This window comes from Mobula hypostoma, chromosome 6 (assembly GCF_963921235.1).
Source record: "Mobula hypostoma chromosome 6, sMobHyp1.1, whole genome shotgun sequence".
Classification (NCBI taxonomy): Eukaryota; Metazoa; Chordata; class Chondrichthyes; order Myliobatiformes; family Myliobatidae; genus Mobula; species Mobula hypostoma.
The window spans coordinates 18,371,635-18,397,076 of NC_086102.1; the positions used below are offsets into that span (position 1 = coordinate 18,371,635).

Sequence of the window (25,442 nt, forward strand, 5' to 3'; positions counted from 1 at the left end):
CATAGGCACAGGAACAATGGAAAAAACTGACTTGTAGCAGCATTACAGGCATGTGCCGTAAGATAAGCAGCCTTCACATGAAAAACCTAAATATGAATTATACACAATATTTTCAAGAAAAACACAATATCAAGGAAAAAAGGTCAGTTTTAATGCAAGGTGAATGAGTGATCATAGTGTTGCTAAGCTCTACTGATTAGGGGTAGAGTGACAGAAAAGTACAGTACAGAAATGGGTTCTTTGGCCCATCTAGTCTATGCCAAACCATTTAAACTGCCTGTCCCACCAACCTGCACCAGGACCATAGCCCTCCATACCCCTACTATCCATGTACTTATCCAAACTTCTCTTAAACATTGAAATTGAGCTCACATGCACCACTTGCGCTGGCAGTACCAGGTTATGCTGGTTGGTTCAAGAATGGATTATTTGAAGGGAAGTTGGTGTTCATGAACCTGTTGCTGTGGGGGTCTTAAGGCTTCTGTACCTCCTGCGTGACATCCGTGTAGAATTTAATGTTATGCTACATCACAACATTGGTTTTGTGCAGAGCAGAAATAGCGGTGTAACAGTAATTATGACCCCAGACTTGGTGCCTAGAAAATTTTTAAATGATTTTATTGACCGTAGAGAATTTACGAGGGGTTAAATTCGTGGCCTAAGATAGAAGGAGTCAATTTCAGAAAACCTAGCACACTCATTTTTCAACATAGTCCCCTCCGACATTTACACACTTAGTCCAACAGTCGTGGAGCATAGGAGATCTTGGACGTCCAGAAAGTGTCCACAGCAGGGGTGATTGATAAGTTTGTGACCTAAGGTAGAAGGAGATGTTATACAGCTCTCTTTACATGCACATGCAGTTCAACTCTTTGAGTGATTATGCAGAAAGTTTGAAGTTAGTAACTCATCAGTTAATAACTCATCAGGGGTGATTGATAAGTTCGTGGCCTAAGGTAGAAGGAGATGAATTATTAACTTCAAACTTTCTGCATAATCACTCAATGAGATGACCTGCATGTGCATGTAACGAGAGCTGTATAACTCATCTCCTTCTACCTTAGGCCACAAACTTATCAATCACCCATCTGTGGACACTTTCTGAAGGTCCAAGGTCACCCCTCGTACATAGGTAATCACTACAATTGTGCTACAAACTTGTAATTTTGTTCTGAGGAATTTCGTACAGAATGACTACTGCTTCGTGTGTAAATTTATGTTCTGAAAAATTAATTGAAGCTGCCTTTTGAGAACATTTTCATTTGTTGAACTATTTTTCCTTTGGCTTGTTGAATTCCTTCACAATACAACTAAGATAAGGGATATAATTGTTACGCAGTTAAGTGCCCATTTCCTATTCAGATAAAAATAAGACTAAGTTCATATCTAGTTTCTGACAAAATTATAGCACTCAAATAAATTATATTTATATTGGGATTTTCATGATGCTTATTTTAAAACTTTTTTCAGTTTTTCTGAGAAGTTCTTTTACTTATCATGCATGAACTAAGGAGAGAGTGCATGCCATCCATATAAAAATAGTCATGTGTTGTGGATCTGTGGAGAGTCTGTAATCTCAAGAAAATTAATAATCTGGGAATAAAGGTCCATAATTCCCTAAAAGTGGCGTCACATACAGTGGCATGCAAAAGTTTGGGCACCCCTGGTCAAAATTTCTGTTACTGTGAATAGCTAAGCAAGTAAAAGATGAACTGATTTCAAAAAGATGGAAATAAAAAAGTAATCTTGCTTAAAATATTAAGGAAATGTGTTATCTTTAACCTTATGCCTTTTGGAGATCAGTTCATCCTTTACTCATAGTAACAGAAATTTTGACCGGGGTGCCCAAACTTTTGCATGCCACTGTAGATATGGTCATAAGGAGAGCTTTTGACATATTGGCCTTCATAAATCAAAGAATGGAGTACTGGAGTTGTTTTGTTGAAGTTGTGTAATTCATTGGTGAGGCCTAATTTGGAGTATTTTACACAGTTCTGGTCTCTTAACTACAAGAAAGATACCATTAAGATTGAAGGAGTGCAGAGAAAATTTACAAGGATGTTGCCTGGACTTGACTACCTGGGTTATAAGTCAAGGTTGAATGGGTTAGGATTTAATTCCCTAGAGCATAGGAGATAGAGAATAATGAGATTTCATAGAGGTATACAAAATTATGAGGGGATATAAATAGGGTAAATCCACATTTTCCACTGAGGTTGTGTGAGTGTAGTGTTCTCGTGCAGTGTGTTGAAACTCTGACTAAACACCAAGTTAAACCGGAATCAATGAAGACGGCGTTGTAGTAAGGTTAACCATTTACCGTTCACTCTTCCACATTAACATTGTATGGTGAAAACTTTTGATAAAAGAATACAAACATATACAGCATCTGTTTCATTCTGGAGACCACGCACGCTCTCTTCTTTTAGCGAGTGTCTCCAGCCGCCCCGAGTAGCGGGCGAGGGGGTCGTGTCAAACCGTCGCCGAGCTCGAGTCGACCCCGCGTTTGAACTTGAAAAGCCAGCACGCTCACTGCCCCAACCGCCGCTTCCTTAACAGAAACCGCGTTAATATTTTTACTTCAAAATACATTCTTATGAGCTTACGGCGTTGCTTGTATAATGTTTCTTCGTGGGTAGAAACAGAGCTCTTCACGATCATGCTGCACGCATGGCCCCACCTTCACACCTTCCTGAACTGGAAATTACACATAAGACACGGCAAAACCGGAGGTGACGTCATCGCATGCCACGATATACCGTAGACAATGAATTTACCTTTGTTATACTGAAACTTAATTATCAACCTTTAACTTTAACTAGAAAATAGTTACAAACAAATCATTTAAAACTTAGACCCAACCAAGTCAAATAAATGCCTTAAGGGCAACACAGTGAGAGTAGAACTAGAGATCATGGATTAAGGGTGAAAGGTGAAATGTTTAGGGGAACATGAGGGGATCTCGTCCACTCAGGATAGTGAGAGTGTGGAACAAGCTGCCAGTGGAAGTAGTGGGTGTGTGTTTGATTTCAACAATTAAGAGAAATTTGGATAGATAAATGGATGGGAGGGGTATGGAGGGCTACAGTACTGATGCAGGTTGAGAGGACTAAACAGATTAATAGTTTGGTATGTAATAGATGGGCTGAAGGGCTTGTTTCCTCACTGTTGTGTTCTATAACTCTATTGACAATCCCAGATTGGAAGTAATCATCAATATGTAAATATGTTGGTTGAAGTGAGCAACTTCACATTTTCAACCTTCACAGAAAGTAGAAATGATTTGCAGTTTTAAGGCAAAAAAAATACATTTGACAGGATCATTTCAAACTGCTTAATTATTGTTGGAGCTACACTCCTATACTCATTAAGGGAAATAGAGAGCATTCCATTATATTCCTAACATGGCTTCAGAGAATCGGGTGAGTTGTCCACTGCAGAATACCCAGCCTCTAGACTGCCACCATTTTTATGTGGACAGCAGTAGTTCAGTTTGTGGCTAAGGTAACCAGGTTAGTGATGAGGCTCAGAGTCATTATCTATGGTGGTGCAACTAAATGTCAAGAGAATGTTGCTTACTCTTCATGAGAATGATCATTGTCTGTCACTCGTGGGCTGTGACTTTTACTTGCCTCCACACAGTACAAAGCTAAATATTGTGTGGGTTGTGCTGTGTGCAAGTTGTAGAACATACAACATAGAACAATACAGTCGGCCCTCCTTATCCGCGGGTTCCGCATGCGCGGATTCAATCAACCACGGATCGGGAAAACCCAGAAGTTCTTTCTCCAGCACTCATTGTTTGTGCACGTACAGACTTTTTTTTCTTGTCATTATTCCCTAAACAATACAGTATAACAACTATTTACATAGCATTTACTTTGTATTAGGTATTAAAAGTAAGTCAGAACAGGTACATCCAGTATTATTTAGCATCAGTTAGTCAAACGTTTGTCTTAGTATATCGTATATATTTTACCTTTCTATGCATATAAAACAGTTAAGTATGTATTTCAATAATTAAGCTACTGTGTTGCTTAGTAATAATTGTAGCTTTCATCGAGGCAGGGCCTTTCACATGCTCCATTATTCTCACTTTATCCTTTAAAATTGTTCCAATTGTTGACCAACTGCAGCCTAACACTTTTCCAATGATAGATGGCATTTCACCTCTTTCCGATCGCTTTATTATTTCCCCTTTATTTTCAATCGTGATCATTTTCCGTCAAGGGAACAGAAACACTGCGGATTCAGCAGCAGCCACGGGCGGTGGGTCCCAAGCTCCGTCGGGTCCTAAAGTCCACCACACTGAGATGGGTTAAATAAGGTCCGGAGCTCCGCTGGGTCCTGAAGTCCACTGCACTGAGACAGGTTAAATAAGGGACTTGAGCATCCGCATTCTTTGGTATCAGCGGGGGATCCTGGAACCAATTCCCCGTGGATAAGGAGGGCCGACTGTACAACACAGTACAGGCCCTTCAGCCCACAATATTGTGCCAACCCTTTAACTTACTCAAATATCAGTCTAACCCATCCCTGCCACATAGCCCTCCATTTCCCTTTCATCCATGTGCCTAATTAAAAGTCTCGTAAGTTTCTTCAATTTATCTGTCTCTACCACCATGCCTGGCAGCACATTCCATGCACCCATCACTCTCTGTTTAAAAAAAACACAACCCTGCTTCTGACATCCCCCTATATTTTCCTCCAAACACCTTAAAGGTATGCCTCATCGATATTTCTATATATCAATATTGTCTTTGACTCAGTTGTAGAGCCATTCTGAATCAGGTTTAATATCACAGACATATGTTGTGTATTGCAATATATTGTTTCGTGGCAGCAGTACAGAGTATAAATAAAAAGTACTATAAATTATAATGAGAAATATATAGTAAAATTTAATTTCAATAAGTAGTACAAAAAGATATTTGTGGTCCAGATGAGTTTAGTTTGCTTAGAAACAATAATGGCTCCGATCAGAATGCCTCAGCTGCTTACTGAATATACTTGCAAGGATTCAGCAGAGTGAGAGTTAAAGAACCAAGCAGAGAATTGGGAATGATTTATTGCTCAACCTCTGAGATCTAGATTGTATCTTAACAATGGAACATTCAAGACAAAAACAGTTGGACAAGTTATATTTCTCACCTAACTGACTCACCTGCTTTGCAGGTGATGATGTAGATGAACAGAATTTGCAGCTGTGAACCATGCATGCAAATAAATATTTCATGTCCCTTGTTCCCCAGCAAATAATAATCATTTTTTAAAAAATATTATGTTAATCCAATTATAAGAAAATGAAAAATCTGACTTTGTATTCAAATATGGTAGCAGGGATAAACTGGGTAACTGCAGCACAGTGAGTTCAAAGTTAACGATACAGAAGTTATTGAAAAAATATTCTGAGGACATGATTAACCTGCACCTCATTTAAATTGAGTTTTGTTTTAAGAAGTGAGAAAATATATTGAAGGCAGTGCAGTTGATATAGCCTACGTGAAATTCAGAAGAATCTCAGACAAGATCTTGCATGACATTGGTTCAACTGTTAAAAGGCTCTTGGGATGAAAAGCAGTCATCAAATTATATCTAGAATGAACTTCCTAAATGAAGAGAGATGATGAAGGTGAAAGGTTGCTTTTATAATTGGAGGCATGTGATGCTGAGACCTGACTATCTCACATATCCTGTAAATATTTGTATAAGAATCTAAGGTCTGCAGATGACACAAAGTTGTTGTAGTTGTTGATAATAAGGAAGATCATCTTGGGTGACAGAATGGTATTGATCAGCTGGTGAATTAGACAAAGCAATGGCAGGTGAAATTTAATCCCAATAAGTGGGAAGTGATTCATTTTGGGAGGTCTAATAAGAACAGAACATGGACCATATATGGTAGGGATCTAAAAAGTACTGAAGGAAAGAGTACAAGTCCATCGATCCCTAAAAATAATAAGACTGGTAAGTAAGGTAGTGAAGACTGAACAACTACTCCTATTGCAGCAATGTGCTTGATGTGTTGGTTTGTTTTTAATGGATCATCTTCTAGTCCTTTATATTGTTCTCTTCTTTATTTTCTGCCTTTGGTCTGTTTACGGTTGCAATACTTAAGGCATTCGCCAACCTTTGGTAGGTAAGTCAATGTCTCTTAGTAATGTGAGCCAACCTTTTAATAAAGCATGTGCTGTAAATCAAAAACAAGAAAGTATTTTCTTTCCCCTTGAGGGAGATTGATTTGCCGGCCTGCAAAGTAAGTACATTGTATTAATATTAATTACTGTACAGTGGTAGTGATTTTAGCAGTGGTGTTGCTTTAGCTGGTGGCATGGTAGCATAGTGGTTAGCACAATGCTTTACAGTACAGGCAAACTGGGCTCAATTTGCATTGCTGCTTTCTCTTTGGGACCCCGTGGGTTTCCTCCTGGTTCTCCGGTTTCCTCCCAGAGTCCAAAGACATTAATAGGTTAATTGGTCATTGTAAATTGTTCCATGATTAGGCTAGGATTAAAGCAAGGAATTGCTGGGCAGTGTGTCTAAGTTATGACTTTGGGATTTTTTTCCAACCAAGAAAACAAGTTATGGTTATAAATGTAGTCAAATGACATCTAAATTATCGAGTGATATTCTAGGATTTATGTTGCACTTAAATTTTTGATTTTCTTAAACTTTTCAATGAAATTTCAATGGTGGTCTTGAAGATAAGGAATCGAGCTGTGCATTGCCTATTCCAAGACCAGGGTTTCACCACCCCCACCTGACCCCACCAAGGCCCTTGACATGAAAATAAATGTAATGAATCAAAATTCCAAACATGAAAGAAAGTGTAGTTGCTCAGTTGCTTTGACAAAACAATTAAACACGTTCCATTGCTGTTTGTGTTTCAAATCCTATAGTAAGAATGTACCAGGTGTGCTTACTGAGTGATCATTTGAACATACTGCATCACAGCTTTTAAAAAGAGCATTATTGTGACATCGAACAGAATGGTGATTAATCCTTTGGATTTAAATGTGTTCTGCTTGAGTTAAGTGCTTGCACTTTAACTTTCAAATTTTATATCAGAGTTGTAGATGTCATTGAATGCCCCTACCTCCCCTTCTACTTTTCATCAAATAGTTTATCAGCTCAACAGAGTTCATTAGTGATCATATTGGTCCATGTCTTTTAGGGACAGGAAAAGAAATTAACTCTAAAGTCATCTTTCCAAATTTAACAAGTTAATTAATACTTGCATTCTCAAAGAGTCCTGTGGAGATGAGTCCTGATAAAGGGTCTTGGCCCAAAACATCAACTGTTCACTCTTTTCCATAGATGCTGCCTGTCTTGCTAAGTTCCTCCAGTATTTTGTGTGTGTTGCTTGGATTTCCAGCATCTGCGGATTTTCTTGTTTGTAATACTTGCATCCTGTTAGAAATATTGTAATTATATTTGTCGTTGAGTTAGTCTGTGGTGTACATTTTGGAGAATAAGATAAACTAAGTTAAGGGATTGAAAACTGCATTCTCTTTGATCCGTGACAAAACTTAATGCTGTAAGTGCATTGTATGGGAAATGAATAAGACAAACAAAATGCTGGAGAAACTTAGGAAGTCAGGCAGCATCTACATAGAGAAAAAAAGTCGACATATTGGACCGAGACCCATCATCAAGACCGGAAAGGAAGGGGAAGAAGCCAGAATGAGAAGTGGGAAGGGGCAGGGGATGGAAAGGAGCACAAGCTGGCAGGTGGCCCTTCTCCTTCACCTGGCTTCACCCAGGTGAGGAAGATTTGCATGGCCCTTGATGTTTTTTTATATAAGCTCACAAATGTTTGGATGTACATAATTTTAAAAGTCAATCAGTTTTAATTGTTAACCAAAATTACTGATTAGAATGGTTTTCCTTTCTGTTGATGAATTATTGAGAATACTATTGTCAAAGGCAGCAGACTAATTGAACTTCTAATCTGTCACAGCCGGGGTGATCAATTTGTCTGACAGCAAGGTTGACCTTGTTGACAGCTGTTTGGAAGAAACAGGTGGCCTAGGCGTGAACATTGTGGTGGACTGTGGAGGTTTGTTCTGCAATGTTTTATATTTTGAATGTTTTAATATAAGAATTATACCATTATAATACAATTGTCTTCAGTGCCTTTAACACATAAACCTATTGGCCCATAAATGGAGTGGAGTTCCACCAATGTCAAATGCCCTTTGCCACTTCACTTAAATGTGCTTTTTGTATGAGCCCTGATATAGAGTGTCAATGAGTTTCCTTCTCGTAAACAGAATCCAAAAAGATCAAGTCCTTATTATCATCCACTCTTATCAGAATATTCTCAGGAATTCACTTTGCATCAACAAAAGTCTTGATAATTTTCTCCCTTTAACATGAGCATTACAGACAAATGGCTGAAGTTCTGCTTCTGCCAGACTGAATACAGCAATTTCAGTCAAAATCACAAATGGAATTGTACACATCATAAGATATACCGTAGGAGCAAATTAGGCCACTTGGCCCATCAAGTCTGCTCCACCATTTTATCGTGGCTGATCCATTTTTCCCTCTCAGTCCCATTCTCTGCTTTCTCCTTGTATCTCTTCATGTCTTGACCAATCAAGAATCTGTTAACCTTTGCCATAAATATACAGAAAGACTTGGCCTCCATAGCTGTTTGTGGCAATGAGTTCCACAGATTCACCACTCTTTGCATAAAGAAACATAGAAACCCTACAGCACAGTACATGCCCTTTGGCCCACAATGCTGTGCCGAACACGTCCTTACCTTAGAAATTACCTAGGATTACCCATAGCCTTCTATTTTTCTAAGCTCCATGTACCTGTCCAGCAGTCTCTGAAAAGACCCTATCGTATCCGCCTCCACCACCGTCACTGGCAGCCCATTCCACGCACTCACCACTCTCTGCTTAAAAAAAAACAACAACAACTCTTGACATCTCCTCGGTACCTACTTCCAAGCACCTTAAGACTCCACCTTCTCGTGCTAGCCATTTCAGCCCCGGGAAAAAGCCTCTGACTATCCACACGATCAATGCCTCTCATCATCTTATACACCTCTATCAGGTCACCTCTCATCCTACGTCGCTCCAAGGAAAAATGGCCAAGTTCACTCAACCTAATCTCATAAGGCATGCTCCCCAATCCAGACAACATCCTTGTAAATCTCCTCTTCACCCTTTCTATTGTTTCCACATCCTTCCTGTAGTGAGCTGACCAGAACTGAGCACAGGACTCCAAGTGGGGTCTGACCAGGGTCCTATATAGCTGCAACGTTACCTTTCGGCTCCTAACTCAATCCCATAATTGATGAAGGTCAACGCACTGTATGCTTTCTTAATCACAGAGTCAACCTGCGCAAATTTCTCCTCATCTTCATTCTAAAAGAACAGCCCTCTATCCTCTGGTCCTAGCTCCCATATCATTAGGAAACACCCTCTCCACATCCACTCTATTGTATTGACTTTATTTCTTACATCCTTCACATACATGAGGAGTAAATATCTTTATATTACGTCTCCATCTAAATGTGTAATTTGCAATCATAGTAATTTATAATAAATAGAACAGTCAATGTAATATAGAATACACTCAAATCACCGTGAGTTCATCAGTCTGATGGCCTGGTGGAAGAAGCTGTCCCGGAGCCTGTTGGTGCTGGCTTTAATGCTGCGGTACTGCTTCCCGGGTACTAGCAGCTGGAATAGATTGTGGTTGGGATGGCTTGGGTCCCCAATGATCCTACAGGCCCTTTTTACACACCTGTCCTTGTAAATGTCCTGAATCATAGGAGTTCACAACTACTGATGCGCTGGGTTGTCCACACCACTCTCTGCAGAGTCCTGCAGTTAAGGGAGGTACAGTTCCCACACCAGGCAGTGATGCAGCCAGTCAGGATGCTCTCAATTGTGCCCCTGTAGAAAGTTATTAGGATTTGGGGGTCCATACCAAACTTCCTCAACTGTCTGAGGTGAAAGAGGCACTGTTGTGCCTTTTTCACCATACAGCTGGTGTGTACAGACGACGTAAGGTCCTCGGTGATATGGATGTCAAGGAACTTAAAGCTGTTTACCTTCTCAACCCCAGATCCATTGATAGCAATAGGGGTTAGCCAGTTTCCATTCCTCCTGTAATCCACAACCAGCTCCTTTGTTTTTGCAACATTGAGGGAGAGGATGTTTTCTTGACACCACTGTGTCAGAGAGATGACTTTTTCCCTGTAGGCCACCTCGTTATTGTTTGAGATAAGGCCAATCAATGTAGTGAGGCCTTTCAACATTCAATAGATTTCAATTAGGTCTCCTCTCATTCTTCTGAATTCTACTGAAATATAGGCCCAGAGCCATCAAACACTCTTCATATGACAAGCTGTTCGATCCTGGAGTCATTTTTGTGAACTTCCGTTGAACACACTCCACTGTCAGTACATCGTTTCTAAGGTAAGGGGCCCAAGTTGCTCACAAGACTCACCAAGAGAGGCCTCACCAGTGCTTTATAAGGCACAACGTTGCGTCCTTGCTTTCATATTCTAGTCCTCTTGAAATAAATGCTAACATCACATTTGCCTTCCTCATCAACAACTCAACCTGCAAATTAACTTTTAGGAAATCCTGCATAGGACTTCCAAGTCCCTTTGCACTTCAGACTTTTGAATTTTCTCTCCATATAGAAAATAGTCTACCCTTTTATTTCTTCTACCAAAGTGGATGACCATACACTTCCCATGACTGTATTCCATCTGCCACTTTGCCTATTCTAATCTGTCTAAATCCTTCTGTAGCCTTTCTACTTCCTCAAAAATACCTGCCCCTCCACCTATCTTCATATCGTCCACAAACTTTGCAACAAAGCCATCCATTCTGTCAACACACATAAAAATTGCTGGTGAACGCAGCAGGCCAGGCAGCATCTATAGGAAGAGGTACAGTCAACGTTTCGTGCTGAGACCCTTCGTCAGGACCTCTTCCTATAGATGCTGCCTGGCCTGCTGAGTTCACCAGCAATTTTTACGTGTGTTGCTTGAAATTCCAGCATCTGCAGATTTCCTCGTGTTTGCATCCATTCTGTCATCCAAGTCATTGACATATAACGTAAAAAGAGTTGGACCCAACACAGACCCCTGTGGAACACCACTAGTCACCAGCAGCCAACCAGAATTTTTGTCCTAATGGCTCAGCAACCAACACTTGTAAGTGTTTAGGGCAGTTAAAGTTACACCTTAAAATCAGTTGGTAATACTGAACCAAATTTCTAATAATGCTTTACATTATGGTTGTAAGTAAGTGTTGTTGTGCAGCAGCTAGCATATTGCTTTACAGGATCAGCAACCTAGTTTCACTTGCCATTGCTGTCTTTAGGGGTCTGTACATATTCCCTAAATGCTCTTGTTTCCTCCCACATTCCAAAGATATACAGGTTAGGGTTACTAAGTTATGGACCTGTTATGTGGGTGCTGGAAGCATGGTGACACTTGTGGGCAGCCTTCAGCTCGTCATCAGATTGTGTTAATCATTGATGGAAACCACACATTTCATTGTATGTTTCAATGTTTCAGTGTGCATGTCACAAATAAAACTAATCTTTCTTCTTTCGAATTACAATTTTAATACTAATGGAATTAGGGAGTCAGTAGACAAATCACAGGTGGGATTTTGCAAGCTAAGCTTGTCTGATCACTGGGAACGTCTCTGCTTTCCTAGGCCTTTAAGTGTCCTCGCTTAATGACCCTGTCCCTCACACTAGATATTTAGCTATCCATTTCCCACAGTCTGACAAACCCAGCTACATTAGGATAAAACTAAAAGGAATGCTAAAATAAATACAGCCACAGCCCTGCTAGTTAAACATGAAGCTAACTTTCTGTGAATGGATTGCCTGTTGTACTGCAACTGTTAAAATTACTAATGGGAAAGTTTGATCCATGTTTTGGACAGTTTTTCCCAACATGATTGACATGTTCCCAACCTACTCAGATGGATTAAAATTCAGTGCTCTGTGTTGAAAAGCATTTGTGTCTTTACCTTGCAATTGGTTGGGTAGATAGACTCAGGTTTTTTTAAAAAAGTCGACAAGCAAAATGAAAATTTAGACTGAATCAACATGGAAGATACTGGAGGAACTCAGCAGGGCAGGCAACATCTATGGAGGAAAATGAACAGCTGATGTTTCGGCCTGAGAACCTTCTACAGGACTAGACAGGTAGGGAATAGAAGCCAGAATAAAAGAGTAGGTGATGAGTGGGGGGGGGGGGGGAGGAAATGGCAACTGGCAGGTGATGTGTGAATCCAGGTGGGGGTGCAGGTGGATAAAGAGTGAATAATGTGAAAAACTGGAAGGTGATAGATAGGAAAGTCAAAAAATCGAAGGAGAAGGAATCAGACAGGAGAGTACAGTAGATCATGGAAAGAATGCAAGGAACCAGAGGGAGGAAGATGAAGGTGATGCACAGGAGAAGGGAAACAGAAGGGCATAATGGGGCCACAGACATATACATGGAGAGGTAGTGGAAAATGTGAAAAACCTGAAATTCCTTGGAGTTAGGTTGTCAAAACAACTGACATGGACCACCAACACTTTGTTGCTTGTAAAAAAGGCACAACAAAGACTTCTTCCTCAGAAAGCTGAAACAGGCCAAACTCCCACAAAAGCTGTTGCTTAACTTCTACAGAAGCATAATTGAAACCATCCTGACCAACAGCACCACCGTGAGGTATGCCAGCTGCACAGCTACAAGACTTGCATCGCGTGGTGAATGCGGCCTAGCGAATTGTCAGGATGGAGCTCCCAGGACTGGACACCATCTATTCCAGCAGACTCAGGAGGAAAGCAATCAGCATAACCAGAGACACCACACACCCCGGCCACTCCCTGTTTGACCCACTGCCATCCAGCAAAAGGTTCAGGACACTAAAAGCCAGAACAAATGGACTGAGGAACAGCTTCTATCCCAGAGCTGTGGCCTCCATCACACCACTCCCACAGAACAATGACTGAAACTGTGAGCACACACATGCACACACAAGGACGCAAATACTTGCACGAACGGCACTTTGTGCATTACTGTGATATTCTGGTGCTGCTGCAACATATTTTCTGCTACTTATCTATTTAACACTGTCTTTCTATTACTGTCTTGTTTTTATCTACCGCTTTATTTAATCGTCTGAGAGGAAGCTGAACAGAGTTTCATTGTACCTATGTATAATGACAATAAAGATCACTCAATTCAATTCAGATATGAGGGTAAACAGAGCAGCGGAGGAAACAAAAGTGAGTGACTACCAGAAATTAGAAAAATCCATGTTCATTCTATCAGAATGGAAAGTACCAAGATGGAATATAAAGTATTGCTTCTCCAATCTGTGCCTGGCTTCAACGTGGTGGTGGAGGAGGCTGTGGACAGACATGTCAATGTGAGAATCAGAAATGGAATTAAGAGAGCAATCCCTGTGGAAAACGGAGAGGGGAGAGGAAGAGATGTACCTAATGGTGGGATCTTGCGTCTTAAGAAATTTAGATTTGAGTGTGATCTTAGTTCATTCTAGCTCCAAGCATTACAGGGTGACACTGGCAAGATGCTGAAAGAAGTTTAGTTGTGTACCATTTTTATTAGACACTAGTGCGTGGTGTGGTGAAACTTGCCTTTAATATTGACCATGTTTTAAAATAATTCAAAACTTTTAAAGATTGGAATACACTCTTACTTAGATACAGACTATTTTGATGGTTTTGGAATTGGAAAAGTGGTAACTCGAATTGCTGCTGCATAATTTAACTGTGTATCTGTATGACTGTGAAGCAAAGAAAATAAATAACCAAAGTCAACTTTTGCCAAAATTATAAAGGGGGGGGGGAATTTATCACAAAATGCTCTTGATGTCTTAAAAACTGTATCAAACTTTGTTGTGACAGTATCACTTATCTCATGATTTCAGCCGCCATGGAACAAATGATGTATGCTTTGATATTTTGTGCTACAGTGCAGCTCTACAGCAAGGAAGATGAGTTTGCTGCCAAAAAACATCTCCCACATAAACATGACATCATCAGTCTTCTAGCTGTTGCAGGTCACTGGATAACAACAGAAGAGGATCTACAGGTAATACGGAAATATCACTGAAATACCTTCTTTACTTTGTCAATATTACACTGCTTTGCAGGATACAGAATGTGGAATTTCACAGGGAATCTGATCACTTGAGATATTCCCAAAAATTCCTTCTACTTGTAGTTTCGGCAGAGAAAAATTCAAACCTAGCTATTACATTATAAAATGACAGTAAAATCATATGACAATCTACAGTAGAATAGGGAAAGAAATCCAAGGGGCTGGGAGTGGCTCAACTTGGTTTCTTTATAACTTAATCCAATAAATGTATGTAAATTACTAACCTTGACAGGAAAATCCTATGATCATAAATCATGATAGATAAATAATAGTTTCATGTTTGCATTTGTGACTTGCAAGGGAACTGTAGGGCTTTACCATGTATCCTGTAAAACAGGAATGTTGCCTTAATTCAATATTCATTTCCAGTGTTACACTATTTTAAAAGATTTTGGATAAATTTACTAGGTTCACTGAAGAAGTTTTTCCTGTTTTTAGTCCTCTTTTGTACCAATAATTAATGTTTTAAGTTAAATACCTGATCTCACATTTTAGTATAAATCTGAAGTAACTTTGCCCATTCTAATGTTCCAAAAAACATGTATTGGATGGTGCTCAAGTGAGAATGCTCAGCCTATTATCTGCTGTTGGGGAGTGTTTGGAGTCATTCACCTTTAAATTAAAACAATGCATTTAAATTGACATAGATGTTTTCATGAATGTTGGTGCAATAAACAGATAACGAGGAGAGGAATTTGATGCATTCACTAACAGAGTTAGATGAAGAAGAATGGAAACTGGCCATCATTATGAATGAATAAGTGACCCATTCATATTCTGTACATTCTTGTTAAAACTGTATTTACATAGAATTAGACAAATAATTGAAGAAAAATTGTAAATTAATTGCTGAAATTCCTGAAGGCATAAGCCTTGCAAACATTGCTAAACGTTTGTGTTTGAGTCTGTACGATAATCTAAGATTCATGTAGGATACAATGTTGCTATCTACATCTGCAATTAACCAAAGGGTAAATGATATCAGTTCAATATTCATTCAACTGTCATTACCAATAAAAGTAGAAAATATTTGATTTGTAGCTTGATTGGAATAGTTCACCAGTCTAAATCATCACACTGTCTCCCTACCACTACCATTAAGGCACCTCATTAAACATAATGGTGCAGGGTTTCAACCCAAAACATTGCCAGTTCTTTTCCTTACACAGATGCTACTCAACCTGCTGAGTTCCTCCAGCAGATTGTTAGTTGCTGCAGATTCCAGCATCGGCAGTCTCTTGTGTGCTCATTAAGTATAATGTGCTGTCTTGATGGGATGCAAAGTTAATGCTCACTTTGTCTCATTTCTTTCTACCCTTTCCTTTCCCTGCTCCCTTGAGGAGAGAACGGGTATTAAGCCATGATTATATTGATTGGCAGAAAAGGTTTGAAGACTGAATATCCCTACATCCCCTATCTTTTATATTGCTGTGTTTTCACGCCTTCTTATTGTCTCAGCCAGATTAGTATGGGTATTGTGATCAGTTTTCAATCTCATTTTTAACGCTAAAGGGATTCAGCCAGTTTATTTCATTAAAGCACACCCTCACAAACCAAGGCTTAATTTTTTGGAAACACAACAGTACCCTTGCCATGCTTATGTTTTGCACATAAAATATAATTATGTTTTCATAAGCCAAATGTAAATGTAATTGAGTTTTTATTTCAGAATCAGAATTACTGTTACAGATGTCGTGAACTTTTTTGTTTGGCAGCAGCAGTATAGTCCAATACATAGTAAAAAAAAATACTACAAATTACTTAAATATATATAAAATTTAATTAAACAAGTGGTGTAAAAAATAGTGAGGTAGTGGTCTTGAGTTGTTTCATTCTCCGTTCAGAAATCTGATGGCGAATGGAAAGAAGCTGCTCCTTAAATGCTGAGTGTACATCTCCTGTATCTTATCCTTGATGGTGGCAATGAGAAGAGAACATATACTGGGTGATGAAAGTCCTTAAAGATGGATGCCGCCTTTCTGAGGCATAGCCTTTTGAAGATGTCCTCTGCTGGAGAGGCTAGTACCAATGATGGGGGTGACTGAGTCTGCAACCTTCTGTGACTTTTTCCAATCTCGTGCAGTGGCCCCTCCATTCCAGGGTGATGCAACCAGTTAGAATGCTCTCCACAGTACATCTATAGAGATTGCTAGAGCCCTTGGTGACATACCAAATTTCTTCAAACTCCTAATGAAACATAGCCACTTGCTTGCCTTCCTACATAATTGTATCAATATAGATAGATTATCAGAGATGTTGGAACTGCTGAATATTTTTTTTAAAATTCTGATTCTTTTGTTCTAAATAATGGTCAAACAGTTCCTTCAGTCACGATCATTTGCTTGTAACATGAAGTCCAGCTACAGCAATTTCTTAAATGTCTCCCTTTTCATTTCTATATCTACAGTAATTTCATTCTTTGCAAATCCAATTCCAGATCATTCAGCTGCATTTTATTTTATATCAGTGAAGATCTTAAACAATTAGATTGTATTTGCTGCATTGTTTTTTTCATTTGCTCTTGCATGGAGTATTTTGTGTGGTATGATGGTGGTTATTTATGTTATTAAAAGAGGGAGGAAAAGATAGCGGCGCGATGCAGCACGCGCAGCCGTTCCGAATGAATATCGTATGTGTTAAGTAGGGGGCCGTGCACAATCTGGATTTGATGGAGACAACCGTGAGAAACACAGAGGAACAACTGGAGTAACTTCTGAAATGCCCGCTTCGCTGCCGCTGCTACTGTGCGATCGAGAATCTCCGGAGACGAAGGCCCCAAATTCTGGGCTTTGCCTATTGCCTATTGCCGGGGCCGGGATCGAAGCGCTCGGCAGAGATGGTTCTCAGTGCTCGGTGTTGGAGAGCTGGTTGGAGGCTCGGAGTTTTCGGACGGACTCGGAGTCGGACTGTGGTCGGATGCTTCCAGTATGCTGCATCGGCAAGTTTGCGGCGCTGGAGGTTCACCGTCTGCGTGAGATGATGGGACTCTCGAGAGACTTTGAGATTTTTACCGTGCCATGGTCTGTTCTTATCAAATTACGGTATTGCTTTGCACTGTTGTAACTATATGTTATAATTATGTGGTTTTTGTTAGTTTTTAAGTGGGTTTGTCATGTGTTTCCGTGATATCATTCTGGAAAAACATTGTATCATTTCTTAGTGCATGCATTACCAAATGACAATAAAAGAGGACTTTATATTTGAACGGTCTAGCCTAATAGCCCATAGAATGTAATCTCCTTTTAGAAGATTCGATTATTTAAAAATATATCTGATAATTGATGGCAATTAAATTTTCAAAAATCTGCCAAATAGTTTACTAACACTTCTTGCAAATGTACAATTTAAATATTTGTGAAGAATAGTCACGTTCAGATGCAAGTAAAGAATATAGGAGACAACAAAATGGCCCAATCATGCTCATGTGTAATATCTGTGTGCACAAATGCAAGAGCAAGGAGATGGGCAGTGTTTGGAAGATGGAGGTTCAATTCCCTCCACTGTCTGTAAGGAGTTTTTATGTTCTCTCTGTGACTCTGTTGAGTTTCCTCTGGATGCTCTGGTTTTGTCGCACATTCCAAAGACACATGGGTTATTAAGTTGTGCTCATGCTATGTTGGCACCAGAAGCATGGTGACACTTGTGACCTGCTCCCGGCATATCCAGCATTGGTCATTGATGCAAACAACACGTTTCACCATATATTTCGATATCCATGTGACAAAGAAAGCTAATTTTTAAAACACCACAGTTAGCAAAGAATTATCAATTTCCTCTCTAACTTGGGTTGCAGAGGCCATTAGAGCATCCCTGCTGCAATAAGATCAATTAACTTGACAGAATTAGAAAGTCAAACTTGCGGACATTCAAGTCAGTGTAACTTAAATAATCACTGTCTTAACAAACAAAACATTCTGGGTTCCTAAAAAAAAGTTGTTTTTTTGGCAGCACCTTTACAGAGTTAATAGAGCTGTTGCTTCACAGGTCCTTTGACCTGGGTTCAATGTTCACCTTGAATGTTATCTTTGAGAAATGTTTACATTCACCCTGTGACTGCAAAGGATTGCTCTGGTTGCTATGGTTTTCCCCTGCATCCCAAAAAATATGTTGAGTTGGTAGGTTAACTGGCCATGTTAAATTGCCCCTAGTCGATGGTAGAAATTGGGAATGTAGGGAAAATACAAACACAAGAGATTCAGCTGATGCTGGAAATCCAGAACAATACACATAATATTGGAACAAAATCATCAGGTCAGGTAGCATCTATGAAGAGGAATAAAGAGTTGACATTTTGGGCTGGTGCCCTTCATCAAGACTGGAAAGGAAAGGGGAAGAAAGCAGAATGAGAAGATGGGATAGGAGAAGGAGTACAACATGGAAGAGAGAGGCAAAGAGGTGAGAGGGAAGATAGGTGAGTTTTGGGGGGGGAGGATGAAGTGAGAGGCTGGGAGATGATTGGTGAAAAAGGTAAAGGGCTAAAGAAGAAGGAATCTGATTGGAGAGTAGAGTTGGCCATGGAGAAAGGGAAGAAGGAGGGGCATCTGAGAGGGGTGATGGGAATGGCAATGGAGAGAAGGAGGAGGGGAGAGATATTACCAGAAGTCAGAGAAATCGATGATCATGCTGTCAGGCCAGAGGCCATGCAAAAGGAATATGGTGTGGCTCTTCCAACCTGAGCATTGCCTCATTGACAGATGGGAATGGGGAGTGGAAACAAAATGATTGGCTACTGGGAAATCCTCCCTGTTGTGGATGGAGAAAGGATACATAGGGAAAATAAATTGTTTGGCACAACAGCTATTTGTAAATGAACACTTGACGAGCTGACGTTGAGCCAAAGGACCTATTTGTGCTGTATGACTTAATGATTGTATGAGATCTGCAACTGGTAAAATTTTATTATTTTAGAATATAACTTGGTATCTCTCTCAAGGCTTAAATTTTTACTTTCACAGCTGGATCCGCCTGACAGTCGACTTCTGTTTTGCAAAGGAGCAAGTATTTCATTTCTGAATGAGGAAGTGTGGCAGCTATCATATATGCAACAAGGGAAGTATCTGCGTATCCTTTCCTCAAACCTAGGGGTAGTTAAGTATCAACCTGCAGAATGATAATGCAGTTGAAAACTGCACAGTATACAGTACATGCCTATTACTGTTTTTTCTAATTAGGACCCCAGATTAATTTTAGTCTATTGATACTGCTGGAGATTTGACCATGTCAGTTACTCAATGTTTACAAGTTACTCTATTTTCATGTGAGGGATTATCCTTATTGTGAGCCCATATATATTCATTGGCTACTTTATTAGGTACCCACTGATGATTATGTTCATGGTCTTCTGCTGCTGTAGCCCATTCATGTCAAGGTTTCACATTCTATGCATTCAGATATGCCACTCTGCACACCACTGTTGTCACATGTAGTTATTTGATTTACTGTCACCTTGTCAGCATGAACCAGTCTGGCCATTCTCCTCTGACTTCACTCATCAATTAGGTGCTTTCGCCCACAGAACTGCTGCTCATTGGATTTTTTTGTTTTTGTTTTCTGCACCATACTGTGTAAACTCTAGAGACTGTTGTACATGAAAATCCCAGGAGATCAGCAGTTTCTGAGATACTCAAACCACCCAGTCTGGCACCAACAATCATTCCACAGTCAAAGTCACATTTCTTCCCCATTCTGATATTTGGTCTGAATAACAACTGAACCTCTTGACCATGTCTGCATGATTTTATACAGTGAGTTGCTGCCTCTTGATTGGCTGATTGGGTATTTGTATTAACGAGCAGGTGTACAGGTGTATCTAATAAAGTGGCCAGTTTATGTATTATGTTTTGGATTTACTTTACAAATATTTTTCATACCCTATCTTCGTTTTCCTAAATTCTCTTTTAATATCTTCACTCTCTGTAGTTGAACGGTCTTACATAATGGGAGAAACAAATGGAAGTTTATCCTAGACTGTGTGTACCAAGTCATGCAGTGAACTCTGGATTTGGCAATCCCACCCGTTTCTTGGACTTAAGAACATGTTTCCCTGGAGTCCCTTTAGTCTCCTACATGAATGCCTTCCACTCTGACACTTGAAGTAGATGTTTTCCAGTACATTTCACAGCTTATTAAAATTGCTTTCCTCTAACTTAGAACCTTTACTCCTATTTTACAATGAACAACAAACACAAAATGCTGGAGGAACTCAGCAAGCCAGCGAGCAACGATGGAGAGAAATAAACAGTCACAATATCAGCCCGAGAAGCTTCATCAGGACTGGAAAGAAAGAGGCATAAGCCAGAATAAAAATGTGTTGGGGGGTAGAGAAAGAGGGGTGCTACTGCCAGGTTAATAGTTGAGTCCAGGTAAGAAGGAATTAGGGTGGGGAAGGGTGCTCAAAGGGAATGAAGTGAAAATCTGGGAGGTGATGGGTAGAAGAGATAAAGGGCTGAAAGAGGAGGAATCCAATAGAAGAGGACAGTGGACCATGTAATAAAGGCAAGGAACCAGAAGAATGTCATAGGAAACACCATTAAACATAGGATCAGAAATAGGCTATTAGGCCCATGGAGTCAGCTCCACTATTCCATCATGGCTGATTCATTATCAGTTTCAACCCCAATTCAACTGCTGTCTCCCTATAACCCTGACTAATCAAGAACCTATCAACCTCTGCTTTTAATGCACCCAGTGACTTGGCCTCCACAGCCCTCTGTGGCAATGAATTCCACCGATTCACCAACCTCTGGCTAAAGATTTCCTCCTCATCTCTGTTCTAAATGGATGTCCCTTTTTTGAGGCTGTACCCTCTGGTCTTAGACTCTCCCACTATAGGAAATATCCTCTCCATATCCACTCTATCTGGGCCTCTCATTCTTGGTTGGTCATGCTCTATTCTTGGTTGGTGCAGCTGTAACGAAACTCAATTTCCCTCGGGATCAATAAAGTATGTCTATGTCTATGTCAATATTCGATAAGTTTCAATGAGATCCCCCCTCATTCTTCTAAACTTCACTGAGTACAGGCCTAGAGACATCAGACACACCTTTTCATTCCCATAATAATAATTGTGAACCTCTTCTCAACCCTCTCCAATGTCGTGATGTCATGAGTTTGGAGGAGGGGGAAGAGAAGGGCTTAAGGGACAGAGGATTGGAAGTCAGCGAGCAATGAGGAATGAAGGAAAACTAAAGAGGGCGGGTAATAGAGGGGAGTGGTTTCCAGGAGTTAGGGAAATGAATAGTTCATGCCAATGAGTTGGGGGCTATCAAGACCGAATGTTAGATTTTGCTCTTCCAACCTGCGTTTGGCTTCATCATGGCAGTAGAGGAGGCTGTGGACAGACATATTGGTGTGGGAATGGAAAATGGATTTCAAATGGTTGGCCATTGGAAGATGCTGACTGTTGTGGCAGATGAAGCAAAATGCTCAACATAGGGGTCCCCCAATTTGCGTCAGGTCTCACCAATGTAGAGGCAGTAGAGGCCAATTCTCTGGATTCTATCAAGAAAGAGTTAGATAGAGCTCTTAAAGATAGCGGAGTGAAGGGATATGGGGAGAAGGCAGGAAAAGGGTACTGATTGTGGATGATCAGCCATGATCACAGTGAATGGTGGTGCTGGCTTGAAGAGCTGAATGGCCTACTCCTGCACCTATTGTCTATTGTCAATGTAGAGGAGGCCACACCAGGAGCTTCTGTTATAGATAAACCAAACGGATTTGCAGGTGAAGTGTTGCCTCATCTGGGGGACTGTTTAGGCTCATCATTTGGATCATGGGAGGTGGTAGGGCAGGTGTAGCACATACCGTTGGTGCAGGGATTAGTTATAGTAGAGGGATCTGTGGGGAGGAATGGGTGGACAAGGGTGTCACATTGAGAATGTTCCCAATGAAAGGAGAGAGGGAAGGAAGGATGTGCCTGGTGGTGGGATCCTGTTGGAGATGGCCTAAGTCATGGAGAAATATGTTGGGAGGAGTTGGAGTGAGGGTAAACATGTGGAAATTAGAGGCAATATGGGTGAGGACACCACCAGTTGTGCTCGAAGAGAAACCCTGTTTTCTGAGGGGGGAGGGACGGCAACTAGAATGCAAAACCTCATCTTGAGAACAAATGCAGCGGAGATGAAGGAACTGAGAGAAGGGAATAGCCTTTTTACAGTTGACGGGAGGGGAGAAGGTATAGCCAAGCTAACTGTGAAAGTCAGTCGATTAGTAAAAGATAATCAAGACAGAAAGATCAAGAAAGGGGAGAGGTGTCAGAGATGAACCAAGTAAATTTGAGTGCAGGGTGGAAGTTGGAGACATGAGTGCAGGAAGCAGCACGAATGCAGTCCTCAGTGTAGCGCAGGAAGAGCTAAGGTGAGTTACCGGAGGAGGCTTGCAACATGATCTATTCCACATAGCCAAAGAAGATATCCCTGGATGCAAGGATGGTGCCAGTAGATAGGAAAACTGCTAATGTGGCATTTCTATAAAGAAGGGCAAATCTGAGAAACTGTACAGATATCTGTAAAAGTAGAACCTTTTGGGGAAAATTTACTGTAGTCTGCAAGAATTATGATTAGTTCCCACAAGGCAGACTGGTCAAAAAAGTAAAGTACCAAGGGATCCAGAGTTGTAAACTAGGTCCAAAATTGGCTTAGCAGCAGGCAAGCTTTTGCTAATGGGGTTCCTTTGGGATGAATGTGCTCATGTTGTATTTGTAATATTCACTTAAACATGTCATTACTGTTGATTTTAAATACAAAATAATTCAAACCGTACTCAATATTTTTAAGTAGACAAACTCTTAGCGACATTAGCATCACCCATTTTCCCACAAATTATCTTCTTCATGAGGGCGATGACTCGCTTGCTGGGGTATATTATTTTCCAAAACTCATGTGTTCTTGCTGCACGAGCCTGGATGGTGAGTAGCTGGCTATCCAGGTGCACAAAGCATCATATTCGAGCTGGAACCTGTCTACATGCAGCATTCTTGACATTTCCAGAGAGTAATAACTGAATTTCAATCAGTGACACAAACCTTGGCCTAAATTTCACACCAACTACACCATGACTACATATATGCAAGGGATTCTGCAGATGCTGAAAATCCAGAAAAACACACACAAAATGCTGGAGGAATTGGGCACCACAGTAGTGTAGTAGTTAGCATAATGCTATTACAACTTGGGCCATGGGAGTTCAATTCTGGCACTGTATGTAAGGGGGAGGCGTGGCTCTGCTGGTGAAAAAAAGGCATCAAATCAGTAGAAAGATGTGACATAGGTTTGGAAGATGTCGAACCCTTCTGGGTTGAGTTAAGAAACTGCAAGTGTAAAAGGACCCCGATGGCAGTTATGTACAGGCCTCCCAACAGTAGCTGGGATGTGGACCACAGGTTACAACAGGAAATGGAAAAGGCATGTCAAAATGACAATGTTATGGTGGTCATGGGAGATTTTAACATGCAGGTCGATTGGGAAAATCAGGTTGGTAATGGATCTCAAGAGAATGAGTTTGTTGAATGCCAAAAAGATGGCTTTTTGCATTTTGTTGTTGAACCTACTAAGGTATCAACTATACAAGCATTGTGTGTTATGTAATGAACCAGAGGCAATTAGAGAGCTTAAGCTAATAGAACCCTCAGGAGCCAGTGATCACAATACGATTGAGTTCAACTTGAAATTTGATAGGGAGAAAGTAAGGTCTGATATAGCAGTATTTCAGTGGAGTGAATTAGAGTGGTATGAGAGAGGAGTTGGCCAAAGGAAATTGGAAGCAGATACTGACAGGGATGACAACAATTGTGAAACAATTGTGTGAATTTCTGGGAAAAATTAGGAAGGCACAGAACCGATATATTCCAAAAACAAAGAAATGCTCAAATGGCAAAAGAGTATAACCATAGCTGACAAGGGAAGTCAAAGCTAATGTAAAAATAAAAGAGAGGGCATACAACAAAACAAAAAATAGCAGGAAGATGGAGGATTGGGAAGCTTTTAAAAACCTACAGAGAGCAGCTAAAAGAATCAGTAGAAGGGAAAAGTTGAAATATGAAAGCAAGCAAGTGGATAGTAAAAGCTTTTTCCAAGTATGTAAAAAATAAGAAAGATGAGAATGGATATAGGACCGCTAGAAAATGAGGCCAGAGAAATAATAATGCGGGACAAGGAGATGGCAGATGAACTAAATGAGTATTTTGCATAGTCTTCACTGTGGAAGACACTAGCTGTGTGCTAGATGTTGTAGTGTGTGAAGGAAGAGAAGTGAGTGCTGTTACTATTACAAAGGAGAAGGTGCTAAAAGAACTGAAAGACCTAAAGGTACATAAGTCACCCAGACTAGATGAACTGCACCCTTGGGTTCTGAAAGAGGTAACGTCAGAGATTGAGGAGGCATTAGCAATGATCTTTCAAAAATCATGGGACTCTGGTATGGTGCCAGAGTACTGGAAAATTGCAAATGTCACTCCACTCTTCAAGAAAGGAAGAAGATAGATATGAAAGAGGAAATTATAGACCAGTTAGCCTGACCTCAGTGGTTGGGAAGGTGTTGGAGTCAGTTGTTAAGGATGAGGTTATGAAGTACTTAGTGTCACAGGACAAGATAGGACAAAGTCAGCACGGTTTCCTTAAGGGAAAATCTTGCCTGATGAATCTGTTGGAATTCTTTGAGGAGTTTACAAGTCAGTTAGATAAAGGGAATGTCTGAGTAGGATTGGATCCATCCACTCTATTTGGACTTTCAGAAGGCCTTTGACAAGGTGCAAACATGAGGCTGCTTACCAAGTTAAGAGCCCATGGTATTACAGGAAAGTTACTAAAATGGTTAGAGCATTGGCTGATAGGTAGGAGGCAGTGAGTGGGAATAAAAGGATCCTTGTCTGGTTGGCTGCCGGTGACTAGTGGTGTTCCATAGTGGTCAGTGTTGGGACCACTTCTTTTTATGCTGTATATCAATAACTTAGATGATGAAATAGATGGCCTTGTTGCTAAGTTTGCAGATGATACAAAGATTGGTGGAGGGGCAGGTAGTGTTGAGGAAACGGGTAGGATGCAGAAGGTCTTAAATTAGGAGAATGGGCAAGAAAGTGGCAATTGAAATACAATGTTGGAAAATGCATGATCATGCACTTTGGTAGTAGAAATAAGTGGGCAAACTATTTTCTAAACTGAGAGAAAATCCAAAAATTTGAGATGCAAAGGGACTTGGGAGTCCTTGTTCAGAACACCCTAATGGTTAACTTGCAGGTAGAGTGGTGGTGAAGAAGGCAAATGCAATGTTAGCATTC

General features: G+C 40.4%; 1 protein-coding gene across 3 annotated transcripts in view; it reads left to right on the forward strand.

Annotated features, from left to right (window-relative positions):
* cryzl1 (crystallin, zeta (quinone reductase)-like 1) overlaps nt 1–25,442 on the forward strand; it is a 91,350-nt gene that overhangs the window by 63,972 nt on the left and 1,936 nt on the right. For 2 of the 3 annotated variants that reach the window (XM_063050331.1, XM_063050329.1), the window contains exons 9-12: nt 6,119–6,139; nt 7,961–8,059; nt 13,983–14,101; nt 19,126–19,231. In XM_063050331.1, coding sequence (XP_062906401.1) covers nt 6,119–6,139; nt 7,961–8,059; nt 13,983–14,101; nt 19,126–19,231 — 345 coding nt within the window. The remainder of the gene's footprint in view (nt 1–6,118; nt 6,140–7,960; nt 8,060–13,982; nt 14,102–19,125; nt 19,232–25,442) is intronic. The other variant, XM_063050330.1, reaches the window with a different exon arrangement.